This window comes from Falco biarmicus, chromosome 10, assembly GCF_023638135.1.
Source record: "Falco biarmicus isolate bFalBia1 chromosome 10, bFalBia1.pri, whole genome shotgun sequence".
Classification (NCBI taxonomy): domain Eukaryota; kingdom Metazoa; phylum Chordata; class Aves; order Falconiformes; family Falconidae; genus Falco; species Falco biarmicus.
The window spans coordinates 28,866,339-28,893,399 of record NC_079297.1 but is presented as its reverse complement, the minus strand read 5'-3'; the positions used below and the strand labels follow the sequence as shown (position 1 = coordinate 28,893,399).

The window sequence follows — 27,061 nt, the reverse complement described above, 5'->3', positions numbered from 1 at the left end:
TCAGACCAGGATCTGCATCCACAGAAAAATAAATGGAAATGCTTCCCTACACTCCATAAGAAGAGGGAATGTGAAAAGAAGCGCAGCTATAGTCTCAGCTCCACAAGATTCCTGAGTACACAGATGGTACATTTTATGCAACCCAGGCAAACACAACCAAAGGAATAGTAAACAGAAACAGACCTGTACAAACCAGAAATGCTTAGGGTGTTAGTGCTAGGTAAGGGGATCTACAGGGTAACAGTGTTACATGTCACAAAATATACTACAGTACTTAGACCAAGTCTAGCGTTACACCATTTTTTGTGAAACTACTTGTACCTTTCAGGTCTGAAAGGCACAAGAGAAATGTTTAATGCTAGGTGGTGATGTTAGAAATTAAAATTACAGTTACTTCACTATTAGTGTTTCTGATACTAGGAATTCAAATAAGCCTATGTTAATAGAAATGAGAGTGCTCATAAAGGCTAGCAACCAGTTAATTAGCAAATAGCAATTAGAAAGAAGTCAGTAGTATAGTTAAGCATGAAATGTAAACGTCTCATGGTTTTGTACTTTAAATACAAAAGCATCCTCTCTTCAAATACTCAGCTAGCTTGCAAAACACAAACTGTCACAGACACCCCTTAAAGCTTTTGCTTGCAAAACAATTCTTTATGATTAGGTGACTAAATCAGTAAAATATAACTACATTTATCAGATAAATAAGGCAAATACAATCACGTGAAGAAGTGTGAACAACACGCAAAAGAAGTTACTAATCCTGGCAACATAAAATAATACAGTTTTTAGTAGCCATACAAAAATGTTTCTTGGCCTGTAAAAAATACTACACCTTCAAGTAAAGCATTAACATAAAACAGCAAAGACCATCCATTATTACAGCTCTGTCTTGTTACATTTCACATCATTTCTGTAAAAGAAAAAACGCTAGTTTTGTAGGAAAAGAATACCTACAGTATTACTCAAAGTACATTTAGTAGAGTCTGCTTCAGCATTCCTTACCGGCAGGATAGAATTTTCTAACTTCTGACAGCAACAATTTTGAGATGCACAGCTAATTCAATAACCTCTGGAACTAACAAAATATTAAACTATCTAATTAATCAATGTATATATCTATTAACACCATTTTTAGCACTTTCTGGACCAACCACCCACCCATCAATTCACTAAACCTACTTACTATCTCTTCAAGATATGCATACCGTATCAGGGCTTTAAGTGCATTAATAAACTTCAATGGTGCTAATCAGCCTCACCTGGTGCATCCTGCCAAACCCCTGCCTACAGCCCAGGAGCCCCATTCAAGCTGTTATACCGTAAAATAGTTACACTGTTAAAATATTGCTCTCTAGCTCAGTCACAGGTAAGTTCCTATCTACCTATAAATACTCTTCTCATCCAGACCTTTGCCTGAGGACTGATTTCTACCTTGACCTTCAACTTGCCCTGTCAGTAAGGATCTACCTGATAATCGCTAGGCTGTGTCAGACCCTGCCTCACCGACTAGCACTTCCAGCTTGACCTCAGACCTGCCTATCTGTGGATTTGCCAACTGCTGGCACAGCCCCTGCCCTGCTCGCTGTATGCGCTCAGCTCCTGGGTTCCCTCCCTGCAGCCCTCACTGCTCCCTGACACGGGGCTGAGCTCTTCGCACCACCAGTGTAGGATCTCTTTCTGTTTTTTACAGCTCTGAACAGGAAGGTCAACAAGTGACTACTGGAGTGGTGGTTCATATGCTTAGAATGGAAATAATTTGCACTCTGAACATTTCTGTAACCATACCTCTCTTTACTCTAAAAAAAACCGAAGAAAAAAAATATTATTCTAACAATTTAAAGTAAAGAAACTTTGCTACTAGAATACCCTGCCCTGACCACCCAAGTGTACTAAAGGGAGGCTGATTTATTTAAGCATACACAAACATAAATGGTAATTTGCTTGCAACGAATAGGGGTCAGGTAGGTGGAGGTCTTTTTCATTATGTTATTAAAGCAGGTCATTTAAGCTCAATGTTTATTCCTGCAAAAGGCTTGTAATTATATGTGGTAATGAGGTTTTTAAATATTTAAATATAACAAGTGGAAGTTCAGTTTGCTATAGATTACTTTCTATGTATATCAGTATTTCTGATATTGAGAATAATCCAAGTTTTAAAGTAGTAATTTAAATTTTCATAATAAATTTCAATGAAATAAAAACAAGAGATGGCAAGATAAAACAAGTCTCTTTTCCTGATATGTTCCTAGGGTCTCAAAATGTAAAAAAAGAAAAAGGTGTCTTCACTAGAACAGTATTTCATACATTGAAGAGGTTCTACCTACCCAATTGTGAATTGTTATCAGTGCATATGGAAAAAAGGAGTCTTCCTGCTTCAAGCAATATAAAAGTCAATAGTTTACATTGTATAGTAATAAAGTTTTAAACAACTTAAAATGTTTCTAGTTGGTTTATACCAGGAAGCAAGAATTGTTTTCCCTCTTTAACTTTGATTTAATATTCTTAAAGCTTGACACTATAAAATCTTTCATTTAAAGTAGTTTTTTTCCGTGAGGAAAGCTAGTTTACTACAGATACTAACTGGTGAACAAGGACCTTGGGAACAGACTGCCTTTTCAGTCCAAATTTCTTCAAAATTAATTAAAATATCTAAAAAGTATTTATGAAAAATCAGCCTATAAAACAGAAAAGTAGGCTTAGGAATGTCATTAATTAGCATCTTGCTCTGCATAACGTTGTTTTTGGCATGTTTTTAATGAAAAACCCACATACTTTCACTCCTATTAATAACAATGTCACTCCACTTTCCTGCGACATGCAAAAGTTTCACTACAAAAAAGTTTTTACAGCACATACCTACTCAAAGAGTGATATGAGTGGGAGAAATAAGAGTCATACTTCACTGGAGCAGGTAACTGTTCAGAATACTTAGTGCATAAATAAAAACCAAAAGTTGAGATTCAAAAAATGAAGTAATTAAAAATACTATTTGCTTTGGTTTCAGAGAACAGCTGACACTGCAAGTTACTTGTTACCACTATAATGTATACTGTTATAGTAGTCACGATTAACTTTTAAAATAAAATTTAGCAATTTAATGCTTTATGGTTGTGACCATCAGTTCAATCAAAATTCTGTAGTCTATGGATGGTTAGCTACAGGACAAAATCAAGTTTGCTTTAGGGGTTAAAAGTTTGTGTAAGTAATATGTTACAGATTCTTTTAAATCTTCTTTTAATTTTATGTTTTCATTTAATTTTAAAATATTTTAATCTTTTAATTATTTTAAAAAACTTCTTAGTAGAAATGTGCCAGAGGAACTTTCAGTCTTATTTACCCTTTATTTTCCCTTGGTACAGGGCAAAAATTGTCTAAGATCAGTCATATGTTACCGTGCACGCTGTGTTTTATCCAAAATCATCAGGTCATCTGCCATTATAATTAGAAAAAACCAATGTAGGAATCCAATTTTATAATTTCTTCTTTACTCATGTACTTCTACGTGGTTGAATGCCTTACACAAAATAAGTTCCAGGATCAGGGCCTAGGTTCAGGATTCAGAATTTTATCAGATTCGGTACTTGTAATTAAAAACACTTAGATAAATATTTGGTCAGGCTGCAGCTAAAATATTGTTAAGTATGTATTAATATCACACCACCTAAGCTAGTCAGATATTAAGTATTTGGATTCAGACCGCAAAGATTGGGAAAATCCACACGTTTTAACTCATTTGGTTGGAAACCTTCAACGATTTCAAAATGACATGGGGAGAGGCATAGCCTGAGGGAGCTGTGGTATTCATTCCTGAGAGAAACCAAGCGTAAATCTATTCAATTTACCGCTGTGTGCGTGTATAAATACAAAGCGCTATCTCTTGGTATTATACATGGATTTCTATAGGTATGTGATATGTATAAATCAGCGGGACAAATACCTGCGTAGAAGTTCCCAGGCAGCCCCCACTCTGTCCTGAGGAGACTGCTCACGTTTATAAAAGGCCACCGCGCGGGACGTCACTCAGCGCAACACGTAGCGCTGCGGGCGGGGGCGGGCACCGGGCCGGCGGCTCCCGCCATTGCCCGGCCGCTCGCTGAGGGGAGCCCGCGAGCCCGCCGTTGCCGCAGCAACCGGACGGCGCGCGCCCGGCGGCGGCGCCCCCCCTCCCCTTCACGCACGGGCGCGAGGCGGCCCTCGAGGCTCGCGCGGCGCTGCGATTGGCTCGTGGCGCAGGGCGGGAGGAGCCAGCCCGCCCTCCCCCGCCGTTGGCCCGAGCACGTCCGGGTCAGTCGGTGTTTGTGAGGGGAAGTGCGCTCGGCGGCCGTTGCGTGCTGGCGGCTCGGCGGACAGCGCTGTCGCCATCATGTCGCGGGGGTCGATCGAGATCCCGCTCCGGGACACCGATGAGGCGAGTTGCGGGGACAGGGGGACTGGGAGTCGGGGATGGGGAGGAAGGGGCGCGCTGTATGGGGCGCGCCGGGGCGCGGGCGTTTGTGGCTGCCTCTGGCAGCTCTGTCCCGGGCTCGAGGGAGAGCGTCGCTCCCTTCCCTGAGCGCTACGAGTTGCTGGGGTCACAGCTGTGTCGCTTGGCGGAGGGCAAGCCAAGCCTTCCTTCGCCCGTGCTCCTCGGTGATCGGTGTCAGCCCCCTGCTAGCCGTAACCTCCCGTCCTTGCCTAGCCCTTGCTGGTGAGGCGGAGCCGCGGGGGGCGGGCAGGCGCTCCGGGGGCCCTCGAAGTACCACCCGCCTGTGAGGAAGGGGCAGCCCTCAGGAGAGAAAACCCTGCAGGGAACAGCAGTCTGTAGTTTATGCTTGTGTGCAGTGGCCTTGTCCAGCTAAATTCTCCCCTTAGTTCGTTAGATGCTGATTCCTCGGACTGCACTGATTTGTAAACAGTATGCCTGTCAGTAAATCAGCGCACAGACAGGTGGGGCCGTTGGGCCGCTCGGTAAAGTTACCGAGTTAAAGTTCAGTGTGGGTTTAGAAATGTATTTAACTTTTCTTTATTTAAGGTAGACTGTCACAAGCCAAGGTTGAAAAAAATTGAGAGAAGTATTTGAAAATTTGCAGGGTATTAGAGAGTTTGAAGTTAAATCATTGCATAGCGGGTACTAAATTAATACTATAGTTAAATAAGGTGTTGGAATGTACCACTTAGAGGTTGCAGAATGCTTTCTGCAAACGTATGTATCCATACTCTAAACAACTCTGTCTCGTAAAGGTACTTTGCTCTCTAGGTTACATGTTGGAGGACTTTTTTTTTCCCCTGAGACAGAAACTTCTGTTTGAGGTGTCAACATGAACAGTTGATCTTGGTGCCGCTGTTCAAGTTATGGCTAGGACTACTCAAATCCTGAAGTTCCGAATTAATCACTAAGGATTGCTATAAAATAACTTTCACTGCTCTTTTTTAATTCTGTATTTATTTGTTGTGCTGGTAATATCTGTTTTTCATTAATAACTATTTTAGTTTGTGGATAAGGGTTACCTGAACCTAAAAATATGATTATTTGTCAGACAGGAGGTACTGTGCAAGACAAACTCAAACTAAAGATAACAGTAGTAGCAGAAATATTTTTGCCGGTATTCTCTAGTTTTGCATAGTCAAAACTATAAGCCCTCATAAACTGAATTGCTCTAATTCAGTCTTCAAAGAAAGAGTCCTTGCACTGGCAATTGAAGTGCAAGCCTGGGTACAACAACTGCACCTCTTCCTTTCTGTAAAATTACATTGTAACAGATGACTAATATTAAAGGCAGTATGACTGAGTAGTAAGTGAACTAAAATGCAGTTAAATTGTGTTCCCAAATGTCCCACCTTGGGAGTATCTGTTCCTTTTTCCTCATTTTGCGTATCTGAAAAGTAGATCAACATGGGAAAACAGTACTTGCAAAAAAGATTGCTTGCATGATGAAAAGTTGATGATGTTTGCTCATGATGACTATGGTTGTTAATATTCAGAAATTTAGTCCGTTCTTTATCATGTTTGCCACTTCAGTAGTCTCTTAATTTTCTTCATTAAAAAGACATAAAGATGACTTTTACAGATTTTCAGCTCTGAGATAAGTCTTAGGTAGTATTGATTCTCTGACACCTGATTATTGGAAGGTTTTGACAGTATCCTAGATGTAGGATGTACATGTCTTACATGTAGGAAAAGTTTTAGAAATTCAGCAGTGTGCATTCCAGTTGGTTATTAGCTGAACTGTAAAAATTCTGAGCTCGAAGTCTATAGCAAAAGAAGTTGAGTGAGCATCTCTTCTTATTTCTCCCTGAGTAGTATCACAAACATCGAGCTGTCTTCTCTGATGTTTGTGAGAACCTATTACTTCTGTCTTGTACAGAATGCAATACATGATCACTTCTTTCTTTGTCTGTAATCTTGTTTAAACACAAGTAATTATTTTTTTTTCTGCTCTGAAATGTCTAGCTCTCATTGAGTTCAATGGTAGATAACATTGTTAATTTTTTTGTGAAAAGAACATCTGTATTGTTTGGTTCTAGGTTATTGAGCTTGACTTCGATCAGTTACCTGAAGGTGATGAAGTTATAAGTATACTGAAACAGGAACACACTCAGCTGCACATATGGATTGCCTTAGCGGTTAGTACATATATATACATATATTTAAATATACTGGTTTTAAATATATATTTTATTCAGATCATCAAATAATAATTTCCACTTCTTTACCTTTATGACCAGGGATAACTGAATTCTGAGTAGGAACTTAATGGGGTTACTCAGATACTGATTCTAGGCCAGATATTTCTGGTTTGACATATGCATATTAAGATTTTAATTTCATCTTTTTTCATTAAACAGTGATGCTTAAGGCCTGCTTGTCAAGTTATTTTTTTGTCAATCATAGTTTTCCTTGTTTGTGCCTTTGATACTGCCCCCTCCTTTTTTATGAAGTGCATAATCTATACTATGGAAAGTATGGTGAAATGTGCTAAAAGTCAAAGAAGTTCAGAGGAAGAACAGTTGACTCTTCATTTACAGAGAGTTCTAAGATTTGTGTTTTAATGTAAAAATACTAAGTTGGGATGATGACAGGAAAATATTTGACTGTATTGGAATGCCTGTCAGATTATCCCTACATTTATGTCTGCTTTATCTGTATGTTTCTGAAAAAAGAATCTGTGTGACCTAAAGCATCAACTTGATATGTTACTTGCAGGGGTAGTATTGTCTGTTAAAACTGTGTGTTTTATAGCTGGAATACTACAAACAAGGGAAAACAGAAGACTTTGTGAAGCTGTTGGAAGCTGCACGCATAGATGGTAACTTGGACTATAGGGACCATGAAAAGGATCAGATGACATGTCTGGATACTCTGGCAGCATACTATGTGCAGCAGGCTCGGAAGGAGAAGAACAAAGATAACAAGAAGGAGCTCATTACACAAGCTACCTTATTGTATACTATGGCTGACAAAATTATCATGTATGATCAGGTAAACCAAAACCTGTTTAAAAATCCATATCTTCAAATTATTCAGTGATTGTAAAGAAAACAAGTATTGATTTGTTAAAGGGAAGATAGAAACTGCTCAGGCTTTAAAGTCTGTTAGTGTGGCACATGTAAGCAAAACTTATATCTGAAATGTGTGCAGTGCAACTGTGAATAATTATCTCTTGCTTGGAACACCTGATAGAAATATGTCAGTCAACTTCCAGGGGTTGAAAAGGAAGGATTGGTTGTTACTCTTTTGCTTGATAATACATGAGCTTTAGAAGGGGATGATGGTTTTTTTTTTTTCTTCCTGATGTAAGAGAAGTAAATTAATTGTAGAAAGCATTATAGCATAGCGAGTTAATCTTTCACGTAGTCTAATCTTTGTATTTTACAAAGATAAATGTATCACAAATGTCTTTTCTTATCTAGAATCACTTGTTGGGAAGAGCCTGCTTTTGTCTGCTTGAAGGTGATAAGATGGACCAAGCTGATGCGCAGTTCCACTTTGTGCTCAACCAGTCTCCAAATAATATTCCTGCTCTTCTCGGTATGAGTTTATGGGTATTTGTGTAAAAACCTTGTCTCTCCAGTTGATTTTGGAATAAATTATGTGCCTAAGAAGAGGGTGGGTGTGTGAGTAGAGAGGAGGAATGTGATAAAGTGGTGTGCACTTTTGACTGGAAACATGACAGAGATTACTTTAGACTTGGAAGTATATGTAAGCAGAAGAGATAGGAAAAAGTATAATGCTGTCTAGCATCTTCTGAGACCCACGGGCATACACCTAGTCCAACTACTTATATTTCCCTGATGATGCCAATGAAGCTGTGTACTCTGTTGAAGGTGAAGATACCAGTAGTGAGGGTACAGCATGCTGTAACAGTTACACTTTAATGTGCTCGCTAATCTAGTCATAGTAAGTGTTTTTCCTCTGGACAAGAAGAGAATTAAGTTTCTGCAGAAAACCATAAAAATGTAAATTTAATGTGTTCCCATGCTTGATTTTTTTTTTTTATATACTTGATATCAAATACAATAAAAGTTTCTGAATTTTCTGTTAGCTTTTAACCGTAATCTGAAAATCAGCAGAGCACAAATTTACCAAATAATACTTTGGAGCTTCTGATTTATAACTGCTCTCTATATTTCTGATTTATTTGTAACTGGTATGTTATAACAGGTAAAGCATGCATTTCTTTCAACAAGAAGGACTATAGAGGAGCCCTTGCGTACTACAAGAAAGCATTGCGTACCAATCCAGGTTGCCCAGGTAAGACAGAAAATGTTTGCTGGTGGAAGCATTTGCTGTGCTTGCCAACTAACTTAGGTGTTTGTTATTAAATACCTAAGGGCTTTTTTTGTGATATGTATCTGTCAAAAAACCCTCAACCCTCATAGAAGAGTACAGGCATTTGTTGACTTGAAGTCTGTCTTAATTGTTAGAGAAGGAAATTGTGTTTAGGAAAATACTTCTCACTTTGTCTAATTATTACCTTCTAAAGAGCCACTAGAAGATGAGAGGCTGCATGTAAGGGAAGTTTAAGTTTTATGGCAAGGGAGGGAACTGTTTAAGACTGTTTCAGAACCTGTCTGTGAACCCTTGGAATAAGGGCGAAGAAAATCCTGTCCTAGCATTAATAATGAAAAAAGACTTGAAAAGTACAATTCTATGTGTAGCGCATGATGTGAGTTTTCCTGGTGTTGTGTGATTTAATGCAGAAATCTGGGAAAGCTATCAGTAATGGCTGTAAAAGCGTTGCAGGTGATTTAGAGATACTAGTTCAGGGTATTTGCATTAGGATCATAAATACTCTGAAGTCTCTTGAGAGATGTGGTATACTTTGCCATAACCTGCCTGAAACACGCTTTGTTTCAAAGTTGAGATATATATTCTGTGGTCTGGTTTAGTGTAAGAACATTGCTGCAAAAGTGGATTTAGAAATGCAAGCTTTACTTTGAAACAAACATCTTTCACTCACTTCCCTTTTTCACACAGATACAGATTTGAAATTGCTGTATATAAATGTCTCTGTATTTGCAGTTCACAAGCAGACTGAAAGGGCAGTGTGATGTGGATTCTCTGCAGTAGTTCATCTGTACATGATCATAGAAGTTGGAGGATGATAAACAGCATTTTGTTAGCAGTGAATTCTTGCTTATTTGAGGAGAAATGTCTAGCTAACCCATATATTTGTCTGTGTTTTCTGAAGGCCTGCTAGTCTCTGGTGCACTTACCCTGCCTAAGAAATTTCCAGCCATTTCATCTGGCAATTTTTTTAATGCCTTTCTCTGTTTTTTTTTAATACAGTTCCATGAAAGTAATTTTTTTATTTGTTTAGTATCAGAGTCTTTTGGAGATACAGAGCAATGTTTTCGGGTGTATAAAAAAAATAGTCTTACTAATCTGTTAAAGTTAGTTTTGCTGCCAGTTGTGGGAGACTGCCTTTAAAAACACCAAATCCTTGAATGGCTCTACAGGTTTTGAAGAAATATTAAAAGTTCTGTTTTCGCTTCAGTTGATGTCCAGAATGTAACAAACTCATGAAAGTGAAATTCTGGGTTTCTGAATAGTGTTGTCTTCTCTAGCTGAGGTCCGATTAGGTATGGGCCACTGCTTCGTGAAGCTGAACAAGTTGGAAAAAGCTCGCTTGGCATTCAGCAGGGCTCTGGAGCTCAATTCAAAATGCGTAGGGGCTTTGGTTGGACTGGCTGTTCTGGAACTCAATAATAAAGAGGTGAGTCTGACTTAACAAGAATCCATACTCAGTTTACTTTTTTCTTACCTGAAAAAGCAAACATTTTATCTTTTGAAAGGTCGTCCAGTTTTTAAAAGGAGTAATGACTTTTTGTGAATAAATTATTTTAAATCTGTGTCACTATTGAATGATGTTATAGGTACGTGCTTGTGATGTGAGCAGCACATTCTGAATAACTTTCTTCTGTTATTAAAAAACTTCAATTCTGTTGCTTTATAGAGGTGTTAAGTACAGAAAAAACAGTGCTAGGTTAACTGTTTTAATTAAAATACTAAAAATCCATGGTGAGATGTGTGAAAGCATGTCACATCACTTAAACCCCAAAGTGTCGATTTAAAAATCTTCCTTTAATGAGCAATAGTTATATAACAGCCTGCCTTTCTTAGTCATTTGTGACTGTTAAGGTTAACTAAATCAGTTTGTACTCAGGATGCTGTGAAAGTCCTCAAATACTTAGAGATCTTGCTTGCAATGACGGCTCTGTTCCAGAGTGTAAGGAATTTTTTCTGGAAGATCATCATGCTGACAGGAAGGTCAAGGCAAAAGACAGTCCCAGGAGATTAGTTTTAGGCTTTAAGGAACTTAAGTTTTCAAACAACTGTTAAAAGTTGTGTTCAAGCTGCCTGGGTGTGCATGCCACATGGTAAACCAGAGCAAGAACAGGTTTTAACTAGACTGATGAAACCACATTAAAGTGGTGATCCTACCTCTCTAGATATTGTATCACTAGAAAAATACATATGGTCGTATCGGTTAATTGGGATCATAAAATCTGAGATGGTTAATGCATGCTAAGGAAGTTTTCAGTGGAAGAATTGACCTTTTAAGTGTCTAAAAAAAATTATATTGTTACATAATTTAATGCTGGTAAAATTTATTGCTATGCTATCTGTAGAACACATAGCTCACTAGAAAGGTCTTTTGGTATTACAGAATGCCTGAAAATTGCTTGGTTTACGATATCATGGGGGAAAAAAATAACTGTTAAGACTTCCATGAAAAATTCCAAAAAATGTGAGCATGAGAGTTTTCTCTCAACCAACAATATTCTAAAGTCAAGTTTTTGTAAATAATTCAATGGGTGAGAAACTAATGAAACCTGGTATCTTTCTTTTTTTTCCTGAAGGTCTTTTGACTAAAGTCAAGGGATGAACTCATTCACCTTAAGCTTCAAAAAGCTGTGATTAAAAGCTGACCCACTCAAATATGTTTTCTGTTCTTTGTGAGAAAGTATCATGTGTGCTTTACTTCAAACTTTTTTCACAACTTGCACTGCAAAGTTAGTATAACATCAAAGAGTTGACATGGGGGAGGGAGAACACTTTCTCTGGGAAAAGATTCTTCTCTGAGTTGCAAAGTAACCAAAGTCTTTTCTGTGCTGAGATATTTCTAATGTTTCTGTCGTCCACAAGATGTTATAATGTCAAATCAGGGTTGAGATCACACTGTGTTTTCACTGAGCTCTCTCCTATCTCTGGTTTTCTTTAATAAAAGCACTTAGGAGCTTTGAGACCTCTAACCATCTATTGGATTTGGTTGAAATAGGATGCGAGACTCAAATTATTGGAGAGCTCAGACATACACATAGTGTGATTATAAAACCTCTTTGCCTTTGAAAATTGAACTGGGTGATTCAATATCTCTTAATCCAGATATATTATTATGCTAGGTTTGGAAAGAGTGCCTTTTCAAACTGAAGTTGTGTTTTTTAGCTTTCTGTTGGACTTCGTCCTGTGTCACAACCTCATAAAACCTAATCTGTTCAGTAAGACAGCTTTCTCCTAAAGTAAAGCACAGATGTTACATGGTTACTAGGTACCATTCTTGGTGTTTCTGTTCAGAAGTAAATACAGATTTAACTTGACACACTTGTGATAGAGATTTCATGGGTGTCCCAAATAAATAGCAATTATTTTACCAGTTATGGATTTGAACTTGTAGGTAAGTCAAATGTATACCCATGGAAAATGTTCTTTAAATTCTAGAGTTTCTTTAGAAAAAAGTTGATGTAATTATATCCTTACGTAAATACTGCAGACTTCTACCTTTTTTTTTTTTAATTAGAACTGAAGTTCTAGTAGTAGCTCTTAATTCAACATCTGAAGTTTCTGTTCAGAATTTGAACATGAGAATATTTTCATTTCACTGTTGAACAAATTGTGTAAAGGGTTGAAACCTAAACCAGACAGGAACTGGAGACAGTGGACAGTAGAAGGAAGGCTATCAGGCTGTGTGTGTGAAATGTCAAAGGACTCCAAGACTAAATTTTAGAGTTTTTTTCCTGGAAAGTTCTGCTCTGCTTTTTTCCATCCCTGCGTGGTGGCTTCATTTCCCATTTTCCATCTGTATGCTGCAGGGAGAAAAGCTAATAGCTGAATTTACTTTTTTCCTGTGAGCCTGGCAAAGTTTTGTCAGAAATCCTGCTGCAGTCTAGACTGAAGAATATAATTTTGAAGATAATAAGATACAGCTATTGAGATGCTGCTGATATGTGTGATTGTTTCATTTAGGCCGATTCCATCAAGAATGGTGTTCAGCTCCTCTCTAGGGCTTACACAATTGATCCCAGTAATCCCATGGTGCTGAATCACTTGGCTAATCACTTCTTCTTCAAGAAGGTAAGAGGTCTATGAAATTTTACAGTTAAATACTTGGTAACCTCTGAACAGCAAGCGTTCTGGTGTTAGATTCAATCTCATTTCATCAGGCTAAGCGGTGCCTAATATGGAACTGTTAATCTAGATGGACAAGTGTAAAGTTTTTGACTTAAATCATGTATAAACCTTTCTCAAGAAAGCTAAGAAAAGGTACACTTACTTCTTATGTCAAGGTCACCTTTGTGTCCTGAAGGGTTTTGGTGGTATATTGGGGTTTTTTTGGTTGTTTGGTTTTCTTTCCCTCTCCCGCTTCTTCCATGCATTAAAATATGAAATAGAGAAAAGAACAGTAACCACTAGAACTAAATCTGTTGTTACCTATTTAGTCAGTGCTATGGCTAAAGCTTTCTTGTACTTTCCAGCTATCCTTGTTCAAATAATATATCACTTGACCGTAAAAAAGTGAAGGCTTTTCAAATTTCATTTAACCTCCCCTTTTTTTTTTTTCAGGACTATGGTAAAGTACAGCACTTGGCTCTTCATGCTTTCCATAATACAGAAGTTGAAGCAATGCAGGCAGAGAGTTGTTACCAGCTGGCTAGGTCTTTTCATGTACAGGTAGGGCTGTTTTTAAAAGCCCCCTTTGAGATTACACTTAAAAATATGCGTTACAAAAGTTAATACAAAGCCTACATCTGAAAACACTACCTGTTCTTTATTTACTCGTTTTTAATTAGGAAGATTATGATCAAGCATTCCAGTATTATTACCAGGCCACGCAGTTTGCTTCATCTTCTTTTGTACTTCCATTCTTTGGATTGGGTCAAATGTACATTTATCGAGGGGACAAAGAGAATGCATCACAATGCTTTGAAAAAGTTTTGAAAGCCTATCCTAACAATTATGAGACTATGAAAATCCTTGGATCTCTTTATGCGGCTTCAGAAGACCAGGAGAAACGGGATATTGCAAAGGTGAGCTTTGCTTCTGCCAGCATCATAGTTCTACATACAAGAGTAGAACTTAAAAATCAGACTTGAAATCAGACTGTACCTTAAGTTGCATAAACCTCAGGGTTACTTGGCTGTAGGCACAGAATATTTAATATTTGACAGTCATGAGAGATCCTCCCAACTGTGGTGGGTCACAACTTCTGGTCAGAACTGAGACTCCTGGTGGATTCTGGCTAAAGCACATCCAGGAATTTAGAGTAGCCCCAGCCTCATGTTTGTATTTAGTGCTATGAAAAGGGCAGAATTCTTCCCATATATGTTAAAATTCTCTGAGGATGGTAAGTTAGCTAGTGATTTCCTGAAGATGGTGAATGAGCTAGTGATTTCCAGAAAACACTTGTCTTAGCTTATCTGGAAGGACAATATTATGCTTTTTGTTTTTTTTAAATGGAAGGGTTTTTAAATCTAACATTGGGTAAATAAATGCCAAATATGTTAGACATCGCTTTTCTGGCTTCTCATGTTGGGTAAAAGTTTCTGCTTCTCTTAAGACTTTAAGTGGGTGTTACGGTCTACAAGAAAAATACAATAACAAAGGAAGGAAACCAATACGATTTTTTTGTGTGTGACCAAACCGTGCAGATGTTTAGGATGTTTTCTTTTACATTATGGTATGTCTTTGTAGTGTTAAGATTAATGCCTTTACTCTTTGTTTTGATTTTGTTTACGTTTTTTAAACAGTTTGTGTCCACAAAGAGGCTTAATTGTCTTCTGCTGTTTTTCAGGGACATCTCAAGAAAGTCACAGAACAATATCCTGATGATGTAGAGGCATGGATTGAGCTAGCCCAAATTCTAGAACAGACCGATATACAGGTATTATTAATACATGCTTGGTGAATTATGTGTGCTTTTCCTAAAAGCACATAGAACTCATTATTTCTTTCATCCACTTTCTCTTTCTTTGTAAAGGGTGCACTGTCAGCCTATGGTACAGCCACACGCATTCTGCAAGAGAAAGTACAGGCTGATGTCCCACCGGAGATTTTGAATAATGTGGGTGCTCTGCACTTCAGGCTGGGAAACCTAGGAGAAGCAAAGGTATGTAATTGCTTGAAGTTTGACTTGAGTTTCCTGACCACCCAGAAGTTTTCCTTTAAGAATATTCTGGAGTGCTTTATTCCTTTTTTCTTTTTATACTTTAGAAATATTTTTTGGCATCACTGGATCGTGCAAAAGCAGAAGCTGAACATGATGAGCATTATTACAATGCTATCTCTGTAACAACGTCCTATAACCTTGCCAGACTATATGAGGCGATGTGTGAATTTCATGAAGCGGAGAAGCTGTATAAAAACATTTTAAGAGAACATCCTAATTACGTTGATTGTAAGAAACATTTAGTATTTTAGTTCCACAGTCCTCCTTATAATACCAAAAATCTTCCCATTTACAGTGTCTTTCTTTATATCTGTCGTCGTCTTTTCATAGCAGTTTTGGGGCCTGCTTTCCTACCTGCTATTTCCCCTACTGTTTTTTTTTAAGGCCTGCATCATCCTTATAGTTCAGTCTCCAGGTTTAAGCCTTCTAATTATTGTTAAATCTTACCGTGCTCCAAAAATCTAGCAAAATTGGCTTATCTAGACTTGCATGCCATCGGCCACCCCCCACCCCCACCAAAGCCTTAGCACCTCAGCCCTTGGGTGCAATCAAGGCCATCCACTTGATATGCCCACGCTTTGCAATTCTAACTATGTGGGTGAAAAATAGAGACCCTTTGGGAGAATCACTTCTATCTTGGACCTTGGCCTTCCTCCAGGGAAGCAGGGCTGTTGAGGGTGTTGGCACAGCTTCTTTTCACATCCTGGTTTTTATCCGCACTCTGTTCTTCCTCTTGTCCCCAAAGAGCTGACCTGTGATGTTTTCTGCAAAGGCGAGGTGGTAGCTCTTGCGAAGCTGCAGCATATGGCATGCCCCTGCCTAATCTATAGCCTCTTTCCTGCTTGTTTTCTGTTGTCATTCTGCTAACTGGTATTCTTCCCAAAGCTTGTGGAGACAGGAGAGCTGTTTAAAGTGGAGGGAAGAGAATTATGTAACTTGACGTATCCTTCTTTCTTTGAGGTTTCTCATGAAAATTATGAAACCAATTAAAAATGTAAATGTTTAATTGTTAGAAATCTGCAGATTCTCTATGGCCATTGTGGATGGACATTTGTCTTCACGTGGTGCGTCTCATTGTAATTAGTATAGGAAAGGTGTCTTAATGTTTGCTGTTCTTAGCTGGTGAAGAAAAAGATTGCTTTTGAAATTCAGGCATGGCCAGTATTTTCTTTGTTAGAGATTACTTCTAACCTTCTTCCTGGTTTCTATTTTCTTTTCTATTTTTATTTTTAGGCTACTTGCGCTTGGGAGCTATGGCTAGGGATAAAGGAAATTTTTATGAGGCTTCTGATTGGTTTAAAGAAGCACTTCAGATAAATCAGGTTTGTAACCCTTAAAGTTAAAACACTTGAAATACAAACAACTTAAAATTTTATTTTCCTTTTGTTTCATTTTTATTTTGTTTGTTCACAAAAAGTAGGGGAAGAAGAGAGAACTACCATAATCTGCTCTATGTTTTTTTTGCTGGGTTTTTTAATATGGATTTCTGCTTAAGAAAAGTAGCAGTTTATACTTGGGAAAGTAACCTTGCAAAGGGAAACTGGTTTTGCAACTTAAAGTGAATTTTTATTTAGGACCATCCCGATGCATGGTCTCTGATTGGCAATCTTCATTTGGCTAAACAAGAGTGGGGTCCAGGACAGAAGAAATTTGAAAGGATATTGAAACAGCCCTCCACACAAAATGATACTTACTCCATGCTGGCTCTTGGCAACGTCTGGTTGCAGACTCTACATCAACCCACAAGAGACAGAGAAAAGGTAATGGGTGTCTGTCTGCCCTGTGTGTGGTTTTATTTATGTATAAAATGCTGTTAGCTACTCAGAGCCTTTTCTTGATGCCTGTTTGGCTTCTTACATCCCATAAAACTTCTGGGTAGATCTTTTAATACCCCATTATAGAAATGAGTGATCAATTGGAATATTTCTTTCTGCAGGAGAAGCGTCATCAAGACCGTGCATTAGCAATCTACAAGCAAGTACTCAGAAATGATCCAAAGAATTTGTATGCTGCTAATGGCATAGGTGAATATTAGACTCTTAATTTTCCTTCAAAAGTGATGATATTCTTATGCTTCAGGGCGTGAACGCTGTGTAGCGGAGCACAGGAAAGGATAGCTTTCATATGGCAGCTATATCACTTAGTTTTTAATGGTAACCTTTACTCAGGCAATAGTTAGTTTTCTTTGGTAGGAGTAGGTGAACCTGGAAGTTCTGTATGTAAGGAAGTAATATGCTGTACATATTACTTTCCCCTTAGGAGCTGTCTTGGCGCATAAAGGATATTTCCGTGAAGCTCGTGATGTTTTTGCTCAAGTGAGAGAGGCAACAGCAGATATCAGTGATGTGTGGCTGAATTTGGCACATATCTACGTGGAACAGAAACAGTACATCAGTGCTGTGCAGATGGTAACATCTCTAAATTGAACTATATAATACGTTGGGTTAGATGACTTCTGGGTGTTTCTCTGCTGTCATGGTCTATTCCTAGCATGTTGCTGGCTGTCAAGTCTAGATCTAAAAACAAACTGCCAAATGTGGGTAAGGGTTAACAAAGCACCTACCAACTTTTCTGTGCTTTTTTTGTAGCAGTGTTTTAAAACATAAATGGGTTAGAATTTTGGTCTTGGAATTAATTTTTAGTCAGAGAGGTTTCAGTCAGTATAGTTACTGTATGTGATTTATTTACATCCAGATATTACTGAAATAAGTAAATAGAATTTGCTGCTAAGATTAATAGCAGTGCTTCCTACTTTGTTATTTATGCAATCATTTGCAAGAATAAATCAGAGCTATCTAAAAAGCTGACTGTGCCATGATTTCTTTCACCACAGTTAACACTACAAGGTAATTAATATTGGAAGAAATCTGTTGAGGTCATCTAGTTCAACCTGCCCAAAGAAACCAACTTCCAAGTATCCAACAGATTCTAACTAAGTTGACTCAATGAGTTGATCAAAAGCATACACTTTTTTTAAGCCTACTTGTATGTTGAATGGGACAGAAGCTTAGAACAAGCTTGTTTGATTAAGGCTGAGTCCATACTGAGGCTCAGAAATACTTAATTTGGAGTTATTCTGAAGCTTTCTGTGATGGTTATAAGAAAGGCCCAGCATCTCTTCCTTACCTGATCAGGACCTCAGTAGTTGCTATCCTCCAGTGAACTACTGGTAACAAGCTTTGGTAAAACAACCGGATTCATTCTGTTATGTTTGGATGGAGTCTGTTTGTTGGGGTTGTTTTGGTTTTTAACGCTTTAACAGTCTATTTCTGTTGACAAAAAGCCTGATGAGAATATAATAGCAATTGTTTAAGCAGTGAATTACAGTGGGAAACTGGGTATAGTTTCCACCTTCTTTTTTGTCAGAAAAGTATTTTACTCATTTGCTAATATATTTATATAAAGCTGTTAGTAGAAATGTGTTTCTTTACTGGGGTGGTTTATTGTTCTCTGGCCTCTGCTGTGCGGTTAGTAAAAGCCACGGTCTGAAATAGGCAATATTTGACTCAAAGGCAGACTTAAATTCAGAAATGAACTTAATAGTCTAGCTTACTGCGGCCACAACAACTTTTCTAGTAAGTTCTCTACTATAAAGCATACAGATTCAAGGCAGAGTTAAGCTAAATACAAAACCTTTGACTCTGAAGGTGAGTGAAAATCAGGCGCTTGCAACACAGTGCGATCCAAAGGTGGTGACTTCAGGCATATTACAGTTCAGGGCAGTTTCTGTATTTGAGCTGGAAATAAAAATTTCTTTGTATTTGTTAGTATTCTGGAGGTTTAGAAAAAAGGTGAATGAATCCTTGAGAAAAGAGTATGTCCAACAGAAGTCACTCAGTGCTAAGTTTCGTAACTGTTTGAAGCTTTAATTCTAGACCCACAAAACCTACAGTAACAAGTCTTACACTTCAAAGCAACTAGATACCCTTTGACATGCCAAGTTACTCAGCTAGGTGGACAGAATAAATTTGATGTTGAGATGCCTGAAAGATGTGGATTTTTTAAATGATTACATAATATATTTGGAATTACTACATTAAATATGTTTCAGTTTGTAAAATATCTTATATGAATAAAGAAAATAGATTCCACACACACACACATCCATACTGTGGAGAATAATTGAGCTCTCTTAAAATGAGTCATGTTTGTTGGACTTTGTTACAGTAGATGGTACTTGTATTCTGTTGCATTTTAAGACCTACAGAGCCTCCCAGACGGCTGCCAGTTTCCAGAAAAGTCATACTTGCTCTGGAATAGCAGAAAGAATGTTCTTGTCAGTGAAAAGGAGGCATCCATGTAGCATGACACACTTCAGAAAACAGGAGGCATGTTAGCAGTAATGCTTTTTAGGAATAGGAATATTTTCTGGAGTTAGCCAACCAAAATCACTAACTGTTGTTGCCTCTTCATTTGATTTTTTTTTTTTTTTTTTTTCCCATTCCAGTATGAAAACTGCCTCAGAAAGTTCTATAAGCATCAAAATACTGAAGTATTGTTATATTTGGCCCGGGCACTCTTCAAATGTGGCAAATTACAGGAATGCAAACAAACTTTGTTGAAGGTACGGATATAAAACATCATATATCACAGAATAAAATTACTGTAAGTCGATTTATGTTTGTGTCTTTTTAAATTCAGTAGTCTGGGATTGAAATAATGGTGCTTATTCTCTGTATGCCACTTCAGGATACTTCTGTTTCACGTTATAGCATATCTTAAAAAAAAAAAAATAATGCTTTTTATTTACAGGCCAGGCATGTAGCACCAAGTGATACAGTCCTTATGTTTAATGTGGCTTTAGTGCTACAAAGACTAGCTACCTCTGTCCTCAAAGATGAAAAAAGCAATCTAAAGGAGGTGCTTAATGCTGTGAAAGAACTGGAGCTAGCCCACAGGTAAAAATTATTTACTTCTAATCATTCTTAATCTGTTTTGTTGTTCCCTTACAGTAAATTTGCTGTATAGGTCACAGATCTGGATAGAAGAGCAATCTTTTTACGAAGCTCTGTGTGTGATTCTAGAGTTCCTAGTAGGAAAAGGAAGGTTGGGCCTAACAAAACTGTGGATTCAGACTTCGCTCCAGAGCCAGTTTTGTTTGGCCAGGTGGCCAATATGTATTTCTCAAAGGGTTTTGTCTTACTGTGACCAAGATGCACTTCTTCCTGGAAAAGCGTTGTTGAAAAAAACGTTGTTTAACACTTGTTTTGATGATTTCTTGTAAACAACCTATAAGGCTCAGAAGCAGTATCTCTTTATATAATATAAACCTTTAATGACTGGTAGTCCTTGAAAACTGATTTCACCTTCCTGTTTGCAAATAAAGCCTAAATACTCTTATAGCTTAAGAGCAGAAGCAGTTTCTTAAGTGCATTTGAGATCTTCTAGTTCTCTTTTTTTAAAAAAAGAGATTTCTGGGTGAAAACTGTGATCTATCTGATCCAATCATCACCATCTTTGACAGAAAACTTTCAACCATTTATTTTGCTCCTAGGTATTGCTGGTGTAGCTGGTGCTTGCTTTATGCATTCCTAGCTCTGCTGTTACGTCAAGGAAAGATGTCTTTCAGTAATTTTGTCAACTGAAGCAAGCCTTTCATATGAGCAAGCATTTCACAATCCAAGTGCTTTACATAATGCAAACTAAGCATTCAAACACAAATTTTAACTTAAATTCAGGTGAAAGCTTGTTGCTTATTGTCTTGAGAAAGTTGCATGAAAGTACTTATTTTTACCCATTAAGTAAAAATTCAGATGTCTAACCATGTTTTGGAAAATATTTTCCGTAATCTAAAACTCAAGCAGGGAATTACTTTCTTAATGTGCACAAGAATTTGAGTTCAGTCTAGCACGAAAATACTTCATTTAAAATGTCGTGATGGAATATGGGGAGAAATCATGGCAACCTTGAAAGTTAGTAATTTTCTTTTAAAATGAATTAGAGAAACACTGATCAAACAGTGGTCATCACCGCTTACCCATCTACTTGAAGGTTTGAAAATAGGTTTTCTTTCCTTTCCTTATGGTGGTTTCAAGCACTTAAGCTATGACAGTTAAGGAATAAATCTACTGGCATCAGCAGTGTACTTACTGCTAGGAGCCAGTAAATGAAATCTTAGAACTCTCTTTAGAATTTCTCTAGGTTTTCGTTCCCCTCTAGAGTGGTGTTTTAGAATGTTTTAAATTTGAAGGACTCTGTACTTTGATACTGTTGAATTAAAAGGAGCTGCACTCAGAAAATTGGTGAGGTTTTTTCTCATCTGTTGAGTTTTATACGGTTGTAATCCAGGAGTAAATGCTTTGGTTTAAGGCAAAATTACAATTAATATGTAAGTAATGCCAGATTTGCTTAGTTTTGTTTGTTGTTTTTTTCCTCCAGGTACTTCAGTTACTTGAGTAAAGTAGGTGATAAGATGAGATTTGACTTGGCACTTGCTGCTACGGAAGCCAGGTAAAAAAAACCAAAACCAAATCTCACCCACAAACAAATCCTTCATTCAGATGCCAAGTGGAATGGTTTTTTGTCTTGTTTTTTGGTATGAAAACTGGATTCCAAAATTTCAGCTGACAGTTCTAATTGGAACATTAGAAGTAAAAGTGCAGGGTTACTCCTTACTACAGTTTCATTCTTTTCTAACATTTTTGAGTGGTCTAAAACTCTCAGCGTGTGGTGCCTGCCATTAGCTGGAGCCTGTGAAACTTCAGCTGTTTTAATGGCAAATTTTCTGTCGATGAGAGTGCAGTGACAGTTATTTAATATCTCTAGCTCTCACTGTTTTGACTTGTAATAATCTAACAGCAGGTTTGCTTTCATGGAGATTTTTTTTCAAGCAGCTCATGAGTGAATAGCATGGGTCAGTTACTGAAACGCGAATTTTTTTTGTTTTCCAGAGTCTAGTCTGCTTTAACTTTTGCTCAGGGTAATGAGCTTGTACACAAGCCTGTTCAAGTCGGTTTCCTTGGAAGCTTATTTCACTCAGTATGCCCTGTGTTTCACTTACTGCACGTTCCTCTAAGATTTTCATAGTCATATACAAATAACATCTGTTGGCCATCATGCTCTGTACATTGTAAATGGGTATCATTTAAAGCGCTTTGTACAGAGAAGAAAATTTTAATATTTAAAGAAATGTCATTGTAATGTTAACTAGGAGGGTGTTGAAAGCCCTTTGCTTTAATGTTTCACAAGACTTGAACATGTAACACAACCTTAACTCTTAGAACAACTGGGATTTTCAAGATAGAATTTCTACCTGTCTTTCTGATTCGGTTTGCTAGCATGTTGTGTTTAAAGAAAGTTCATATTAACTATACTTGTGAAACTCCCCAAATTAGTTGGGATGATTCCTTTTGTGGCAGTTTTGTATATGAGTTGGGTAAATTTTAAGTGTGGAGAGCAGTATGTTGTGAAATAGCATATTACAAGGTAAATTAGCTTACTAGAAAGTGTTTTAGTTTACTCTAAAATCTATGCTACTCTTCTGTTGTGCTATTTCAAGTAGCTGCTTTTTTCTGTGTCGGTGTTATAGACATGGTGGTGTGATGCATGCCCTTCATAAAGCTATTTCTTCTAGTATGCGTCTGCCACCTTCCTTGACTTGAAATCATTGCATGTTGCAGGCAGTGCTCTGATTTACTGAGTCAAGCACAGTACCACGTGGCTCGGGCACGCAAGCAGGATGAAGAAGAGAGGGAACTGCGTGCCAAACAAGAGCAAGAAAAGGAGCTGCTTCGCCAAAAACTGCTTAAAGAACAGGTTTTATTTTATTATATTATGCATAGTGTATTTTAAAAAAGCGTACTTTTATTTTTTTAAGCAAGCATACGTATCAACAGTATGTATGCGCCTGTTGTTCTGTGGTGGTACCTGGTGTTACTGATAAAATGTGTAGTAGACTCTTCTTAATTATAGTAAGGGCTAGCAGAAAACATTATAGCCAACAGGTGATACTAATTCTTTCTTCCCCACGGCCTCAGAAATAGATATTTATTTTTACAATGAAATAAAATTGGTGCCCCAGAAGGTCTGCCATGAAATTTCTGTACTGACGGGTTGGATGAGGAAGCACTTGGTGGAATAGTTGTTCTAGAATTTCGCTTATTGTAGTGTAGGCTTGCAGAAATTTTTTTGGTTTTTTTTTTTGCCACATGGACCTTCTACTATGGCATAGACTTTCAAAAGTCAGTTTTCCAGTTCCTTGCGAGCAAATATTGTATACACCAGAGACTATAATCACTGCGATGCTGCAAATAGGATAGTAACCATTAGTTTTCTCTCCGTTTCAGGAAGAGAAACGCCTAAGAGAAAAAGAAGAACAGAAGAAACTTCTGGAACAAAGAGCTCAATATGTGGAGAAAACCAAGAATATTCTGATGTTCACTGGTGAAGTAGAAGGATCAAAGGAGAAAAAACGTGGTGGTGGCGGAGGCAGGGTAGAACAGAATTTTTTTTATCTCCTTCATTTTCCCATTTTGTTATATGGTCTTTTTCAGTAGCACAGGTTTTTATTCAAGTTCTTGGGCTCCACTGAGTAAAATTGAACAGGTTTAATATTCACATGTAAAAATTGGAAGCTAATACTTAAAAGTTCCAAGCATAGTGGCATCACCAAATTCTGTTCTATTCAGTTGTTAAAATAACAGAAGATTATTATTTTATATGCAAATTTGGCATCGTTTTCCCGATGACATCAGTCTAGAGATTATGGGAAAGTTGGCACAAGAAGGTCTGTATTTTTGTATCTTTGAAAACATGTTCAGATAATTTCTCTTTTGAATTTTTTCTGGTAGCTTTTTAAATGAAAGGTGAATGATAGACTGTATTGTGGAACTTTTTATTTATTGCAGCGTTCAAAAAAAGGAGCAGGGGAATTTGATGAATTCGTCAACGATGACAGTGATGAAGATCTGCCCATGTCTAGAAAGAAAAAGAAGAGGAAGGGCAGTGGTAGTGAACAAGATGGGGAAGAAGAGGAGGGTGAAAGGAAGAAGAAGAAGAGGAGGAGGTAACTGGTGCTTTAACGTTAGACACCTCTAGGAAATAGCATGGCTTTCAAGCATATTCTCATGCAGTCTTTCGTAATTGTTAAATGAATTGTTGTCAAGAGGTCATGTAATTAATTTTCATTTCCACATGCACCTTAGAAGGCTTGAACAGCAACTCTGCAAAAGAAGTATGAGTAACACCTGATTAACTAGATATTCTGTGAGACTGCTGGGTTTTGCATGTATTAAGTTTTTTTGCAATGTTTTATGTCATACAAAATACATTTCTGTTTAAGACCCCAGAAGGCAGAAGAGGGGAGTGATGATGAAGAACATGAAAATGGTCCAAGACCTAAAAAACGGCGTCCACTTAAGGCAGAGAAAAAGAAGGCAGTAAGTTAAACCCTAAGTAACTGCATCACTTCCTAAATACACATTTTGGAGTTCGGCACTATCCTAGTCAAGAGAGGTTTATTAATGTTGAAAATTACAACAAAACTTCTCGTAGCAAACTGCCTTTGAGCTTAATTTTATCCTTCTCCCCTGTTGCTATTGCTACTTGGGTGAAAGGATGAAAAGAATATTTCCAAAGCCATCTAAGAATTAAGTGATAGTAAATGGAATTTTTTTTTTAAAAGTGTGCCTGCTTTTCTGCATATGTTTTCTGCATTTGAGGACTTTTTAACCAGCCACATGAACAAGCAAGCCTTTGTTTTTCCCCAACACAGCCCAAACCAGAACGTCTGCCTCCTTCAATGAAAGGAAAGATCAAATCAAAAGCCATCATTTCATCAAGTGATGATTCTTCTGATGAGGATAAACTCAAAATTGCTGATGATGGGTAAGAACCTTAATTAACTTTGTACTAAAATTTCAACGCATGCTTTCAAGAGAAACTGCAGGGTTAATAATAAAGAGATAATGCAAAGATAATGAGAAGCCTTTCATTGTACTCACAACATTGCTTTCCATTGCAAATTAATTCCATTCGTTGTTCTCATTCTGATAATGCTAGCATTACATAAATCCTGGTGTCTCACCTTATTTTTAAGCTAAGGATAGCATCTTTTTCATACTGGTTTTGATGTTTCTTTTTTTTCTTCCCTACAGACACGCTAGGAATAGCAACAGTGATTCAGATGATGGGGAACAGCAGCACAAACAACGCATTGTTTCTGATAGTGATTCTGATAACAGAAACAAATCTGGTAGTGAGGCAGGTAGTCCGAGGAGGTCCAGTGTCCACCCATCTGAGGAAGATTCTGACAGTGACAGGCCAGCTAGAAAAAGGAGGCGGTCAGATTCGGAGCAGTCTGACAATGAGTCTGTACAGTCGGGGAGAAGTCGATCTGGTGGATCAGAAAATGAATCTCGCCCAGCTTCTCGCAGTGCTGACTCCGACAGAGATTCTGAGAGAGGATCTGACAATGAGGGTTCTGGCAGAGGATCTGGTAATGAGTCTGAACCAGAAGGATCCAACGATGAGGGGTCTGAAGGGGGTTCAGATGACAGTGATTAAGTCTAAATTACAGACCATCTTTTTAAAACGTTCATGTAAATATTTCAGTTATGGGGAAAATCCAATTTTTATATTTGAAAACTGTGATTTAAAAAAACCTTCATGTTTTAGTAAACTGTTGTGAGACCTTCCTGTGATTATTTCTGTTAGCAACTAATGGATGTTTCTCTAAGGTGGCTTATGGTGTATTCTTAAATTGAAAGTGCCGTAGGTGAACGGATCCCTGTATTATAATCAGCACACCAAGGATGGAATGCATGGAAAAACTATGGAAGGTAAAATCTCTGTTTAGGTGGTTCCAGAGTGGCCAAAACTGTGTGTTCTGTGCTTATACATGCATAGATGGATCTTAAAATCCTATCAAATGGAACAAAAAGCTGTGGATATTTATCTTTTCCCTCATTCTGAATAAAAGTCAGTAGGAAGTTTTTCGTACTTTCTATTACAGAATACATTTGCCATGATGCAGCTCCTTGTATTTCCAAGAGTTTCTTCTTTTGCTTCTGTTTTTGTGTTAAATCAGGTGAAAAGGTGCAGATACTAAAGAGATTTTATAAAGTAACGATCCAGATGTAGATGAAATACTTAAATTGGCAGATAAAAAATAGAGAACTCCGTATTACTTGAGAAAGATAAAGCTGCCAGTGTCACAATAAACTGTTCCTGCTTATTTGCTTGGAGTGATCTATTCTGCCCCTGAGAAGGTATAAGCAAAAAAACCCAGAAAATGTTAAATTTAACAAAGGAATCTGTTCTGTAGAAATAATCTTAACTTTATTTTAGCTTAAGTACATGGATTTTGGAATTAAATCCTTTCGTTACAATGTGTTCAGGAACAACAATAAAAAAATTGCTGTGTTGTAGACAAAAGTGAATCTGATTTCTCCCTGCAGTTCTGAAAAAGATATTGCCCCCCCCCCCCCCGCCAACTTTTTTCGCTGGTCATCAAGTCCTCTGTGAAGCGTTTGCTAAGAGAAGATTATGTAGATCTGGATAGTGTATTAATACTGTTTTTAATAGACTATATAGCCTAAACTATGTTGCTTTGTTTATAGAAGGTCTGGATTGTCACTGCTAATACTTCACTTGAAGTACAAACTGAAAGTTAGTTTTCCCATGCTGCTATTTCTGGTTTGCTGTGAGCATTAGCTGTTCTCATTGTGTATGGGGGTTTTTTTTCCATGTGTTTATGGGCTGTTGGTAACCATAGCAGCCAAAACAGACTGTAGGACCCTTGAGATGTCTCTCTTTCTGGCTCAGCTTGGTATCAAGTTTCTGTATGTGGTCTTACCTAAAACTTAACCTGTTTGGTAACGTGCACAGTAGAAGAACAGCTATCGTGTTTGTTGGATTAGAGCCAATGTTAGCTGAGTCTTCTTGTTGATATAGTCACTTAGGTGGAAGATTTGTGACAGTCCAAGACTTGGAAGCTAGATAGCTTTGAAGACATACGCTTGAGGGAAATCTGTGGCCCTTACAGAAGATTATTGTCTTGATAAAGAGAATCATGACCCAGGTTCTCACCCCTTTCAGAGTCACAAGCAAGCAGTGAGTAGGTGAGGTGTGTGTGCCTGATGTCTCACTGCTTCACTTAGGAAGCTGCAAAGAAGTATGAGGAAATTAACGCA

At 37.8% G+C, this 27,061-nt stretch overlaps 1 protein-coding gene across 1 annotated transcript; it reads left to right on the top strand.

Annotated features, from left to right (window-relative positions):
- The first annotated feature begins 4,260 nt into the window (after window positions 1–4,260).
- Window positions 4,261–26,103, top strand: CTR9 (CTR9 homolog, Paf1/RNA polymerase II complex component). The gene is made up of 25 exons (XM_056353149.1): window positions 4,261–4,411; window positions 6,508–6,606; window positions 7,223–7,462; window positions 7,894–8,011; window positions 8,645–8,734; window positions 10,051–10,199; window positions 12,731–12,838; window positions 13,328–13,435; window positions 13,555–13,791; window positions 14,556–14,645; window positions 14,742–14,870; window positions 14,975–15,158; window positions 16,164–16,252; window positions 16,505–16,690; window positions 16,867–16,954; window positions 17,190–17,338; window positions 19,378–19,494; window positions 19,683–19,828; window positions 21,309–21,380; window positions 22,550–22,685; window positions 23,216–23,362; window positions 23,777–23,934; window positions 24,211–24,307; window positions 24,643–24,755; window positions 25,025–26,103. The coding sequence occupies exons 1-25, from the start codon at window positions 4,367–4,369 to the stop codon at window positions 25,431–25,433; spliced, it is 3,504 nt and encodes a 1,167-aa protein (XP_056209124.1). The 5' UTR covers window positions 4,261–4,366; the 3' UTR covers window positions 25,434–26,103.
- The last annotated feature ends 958 nt before the right edge of the window (window positions 26,104–27,061 follow it).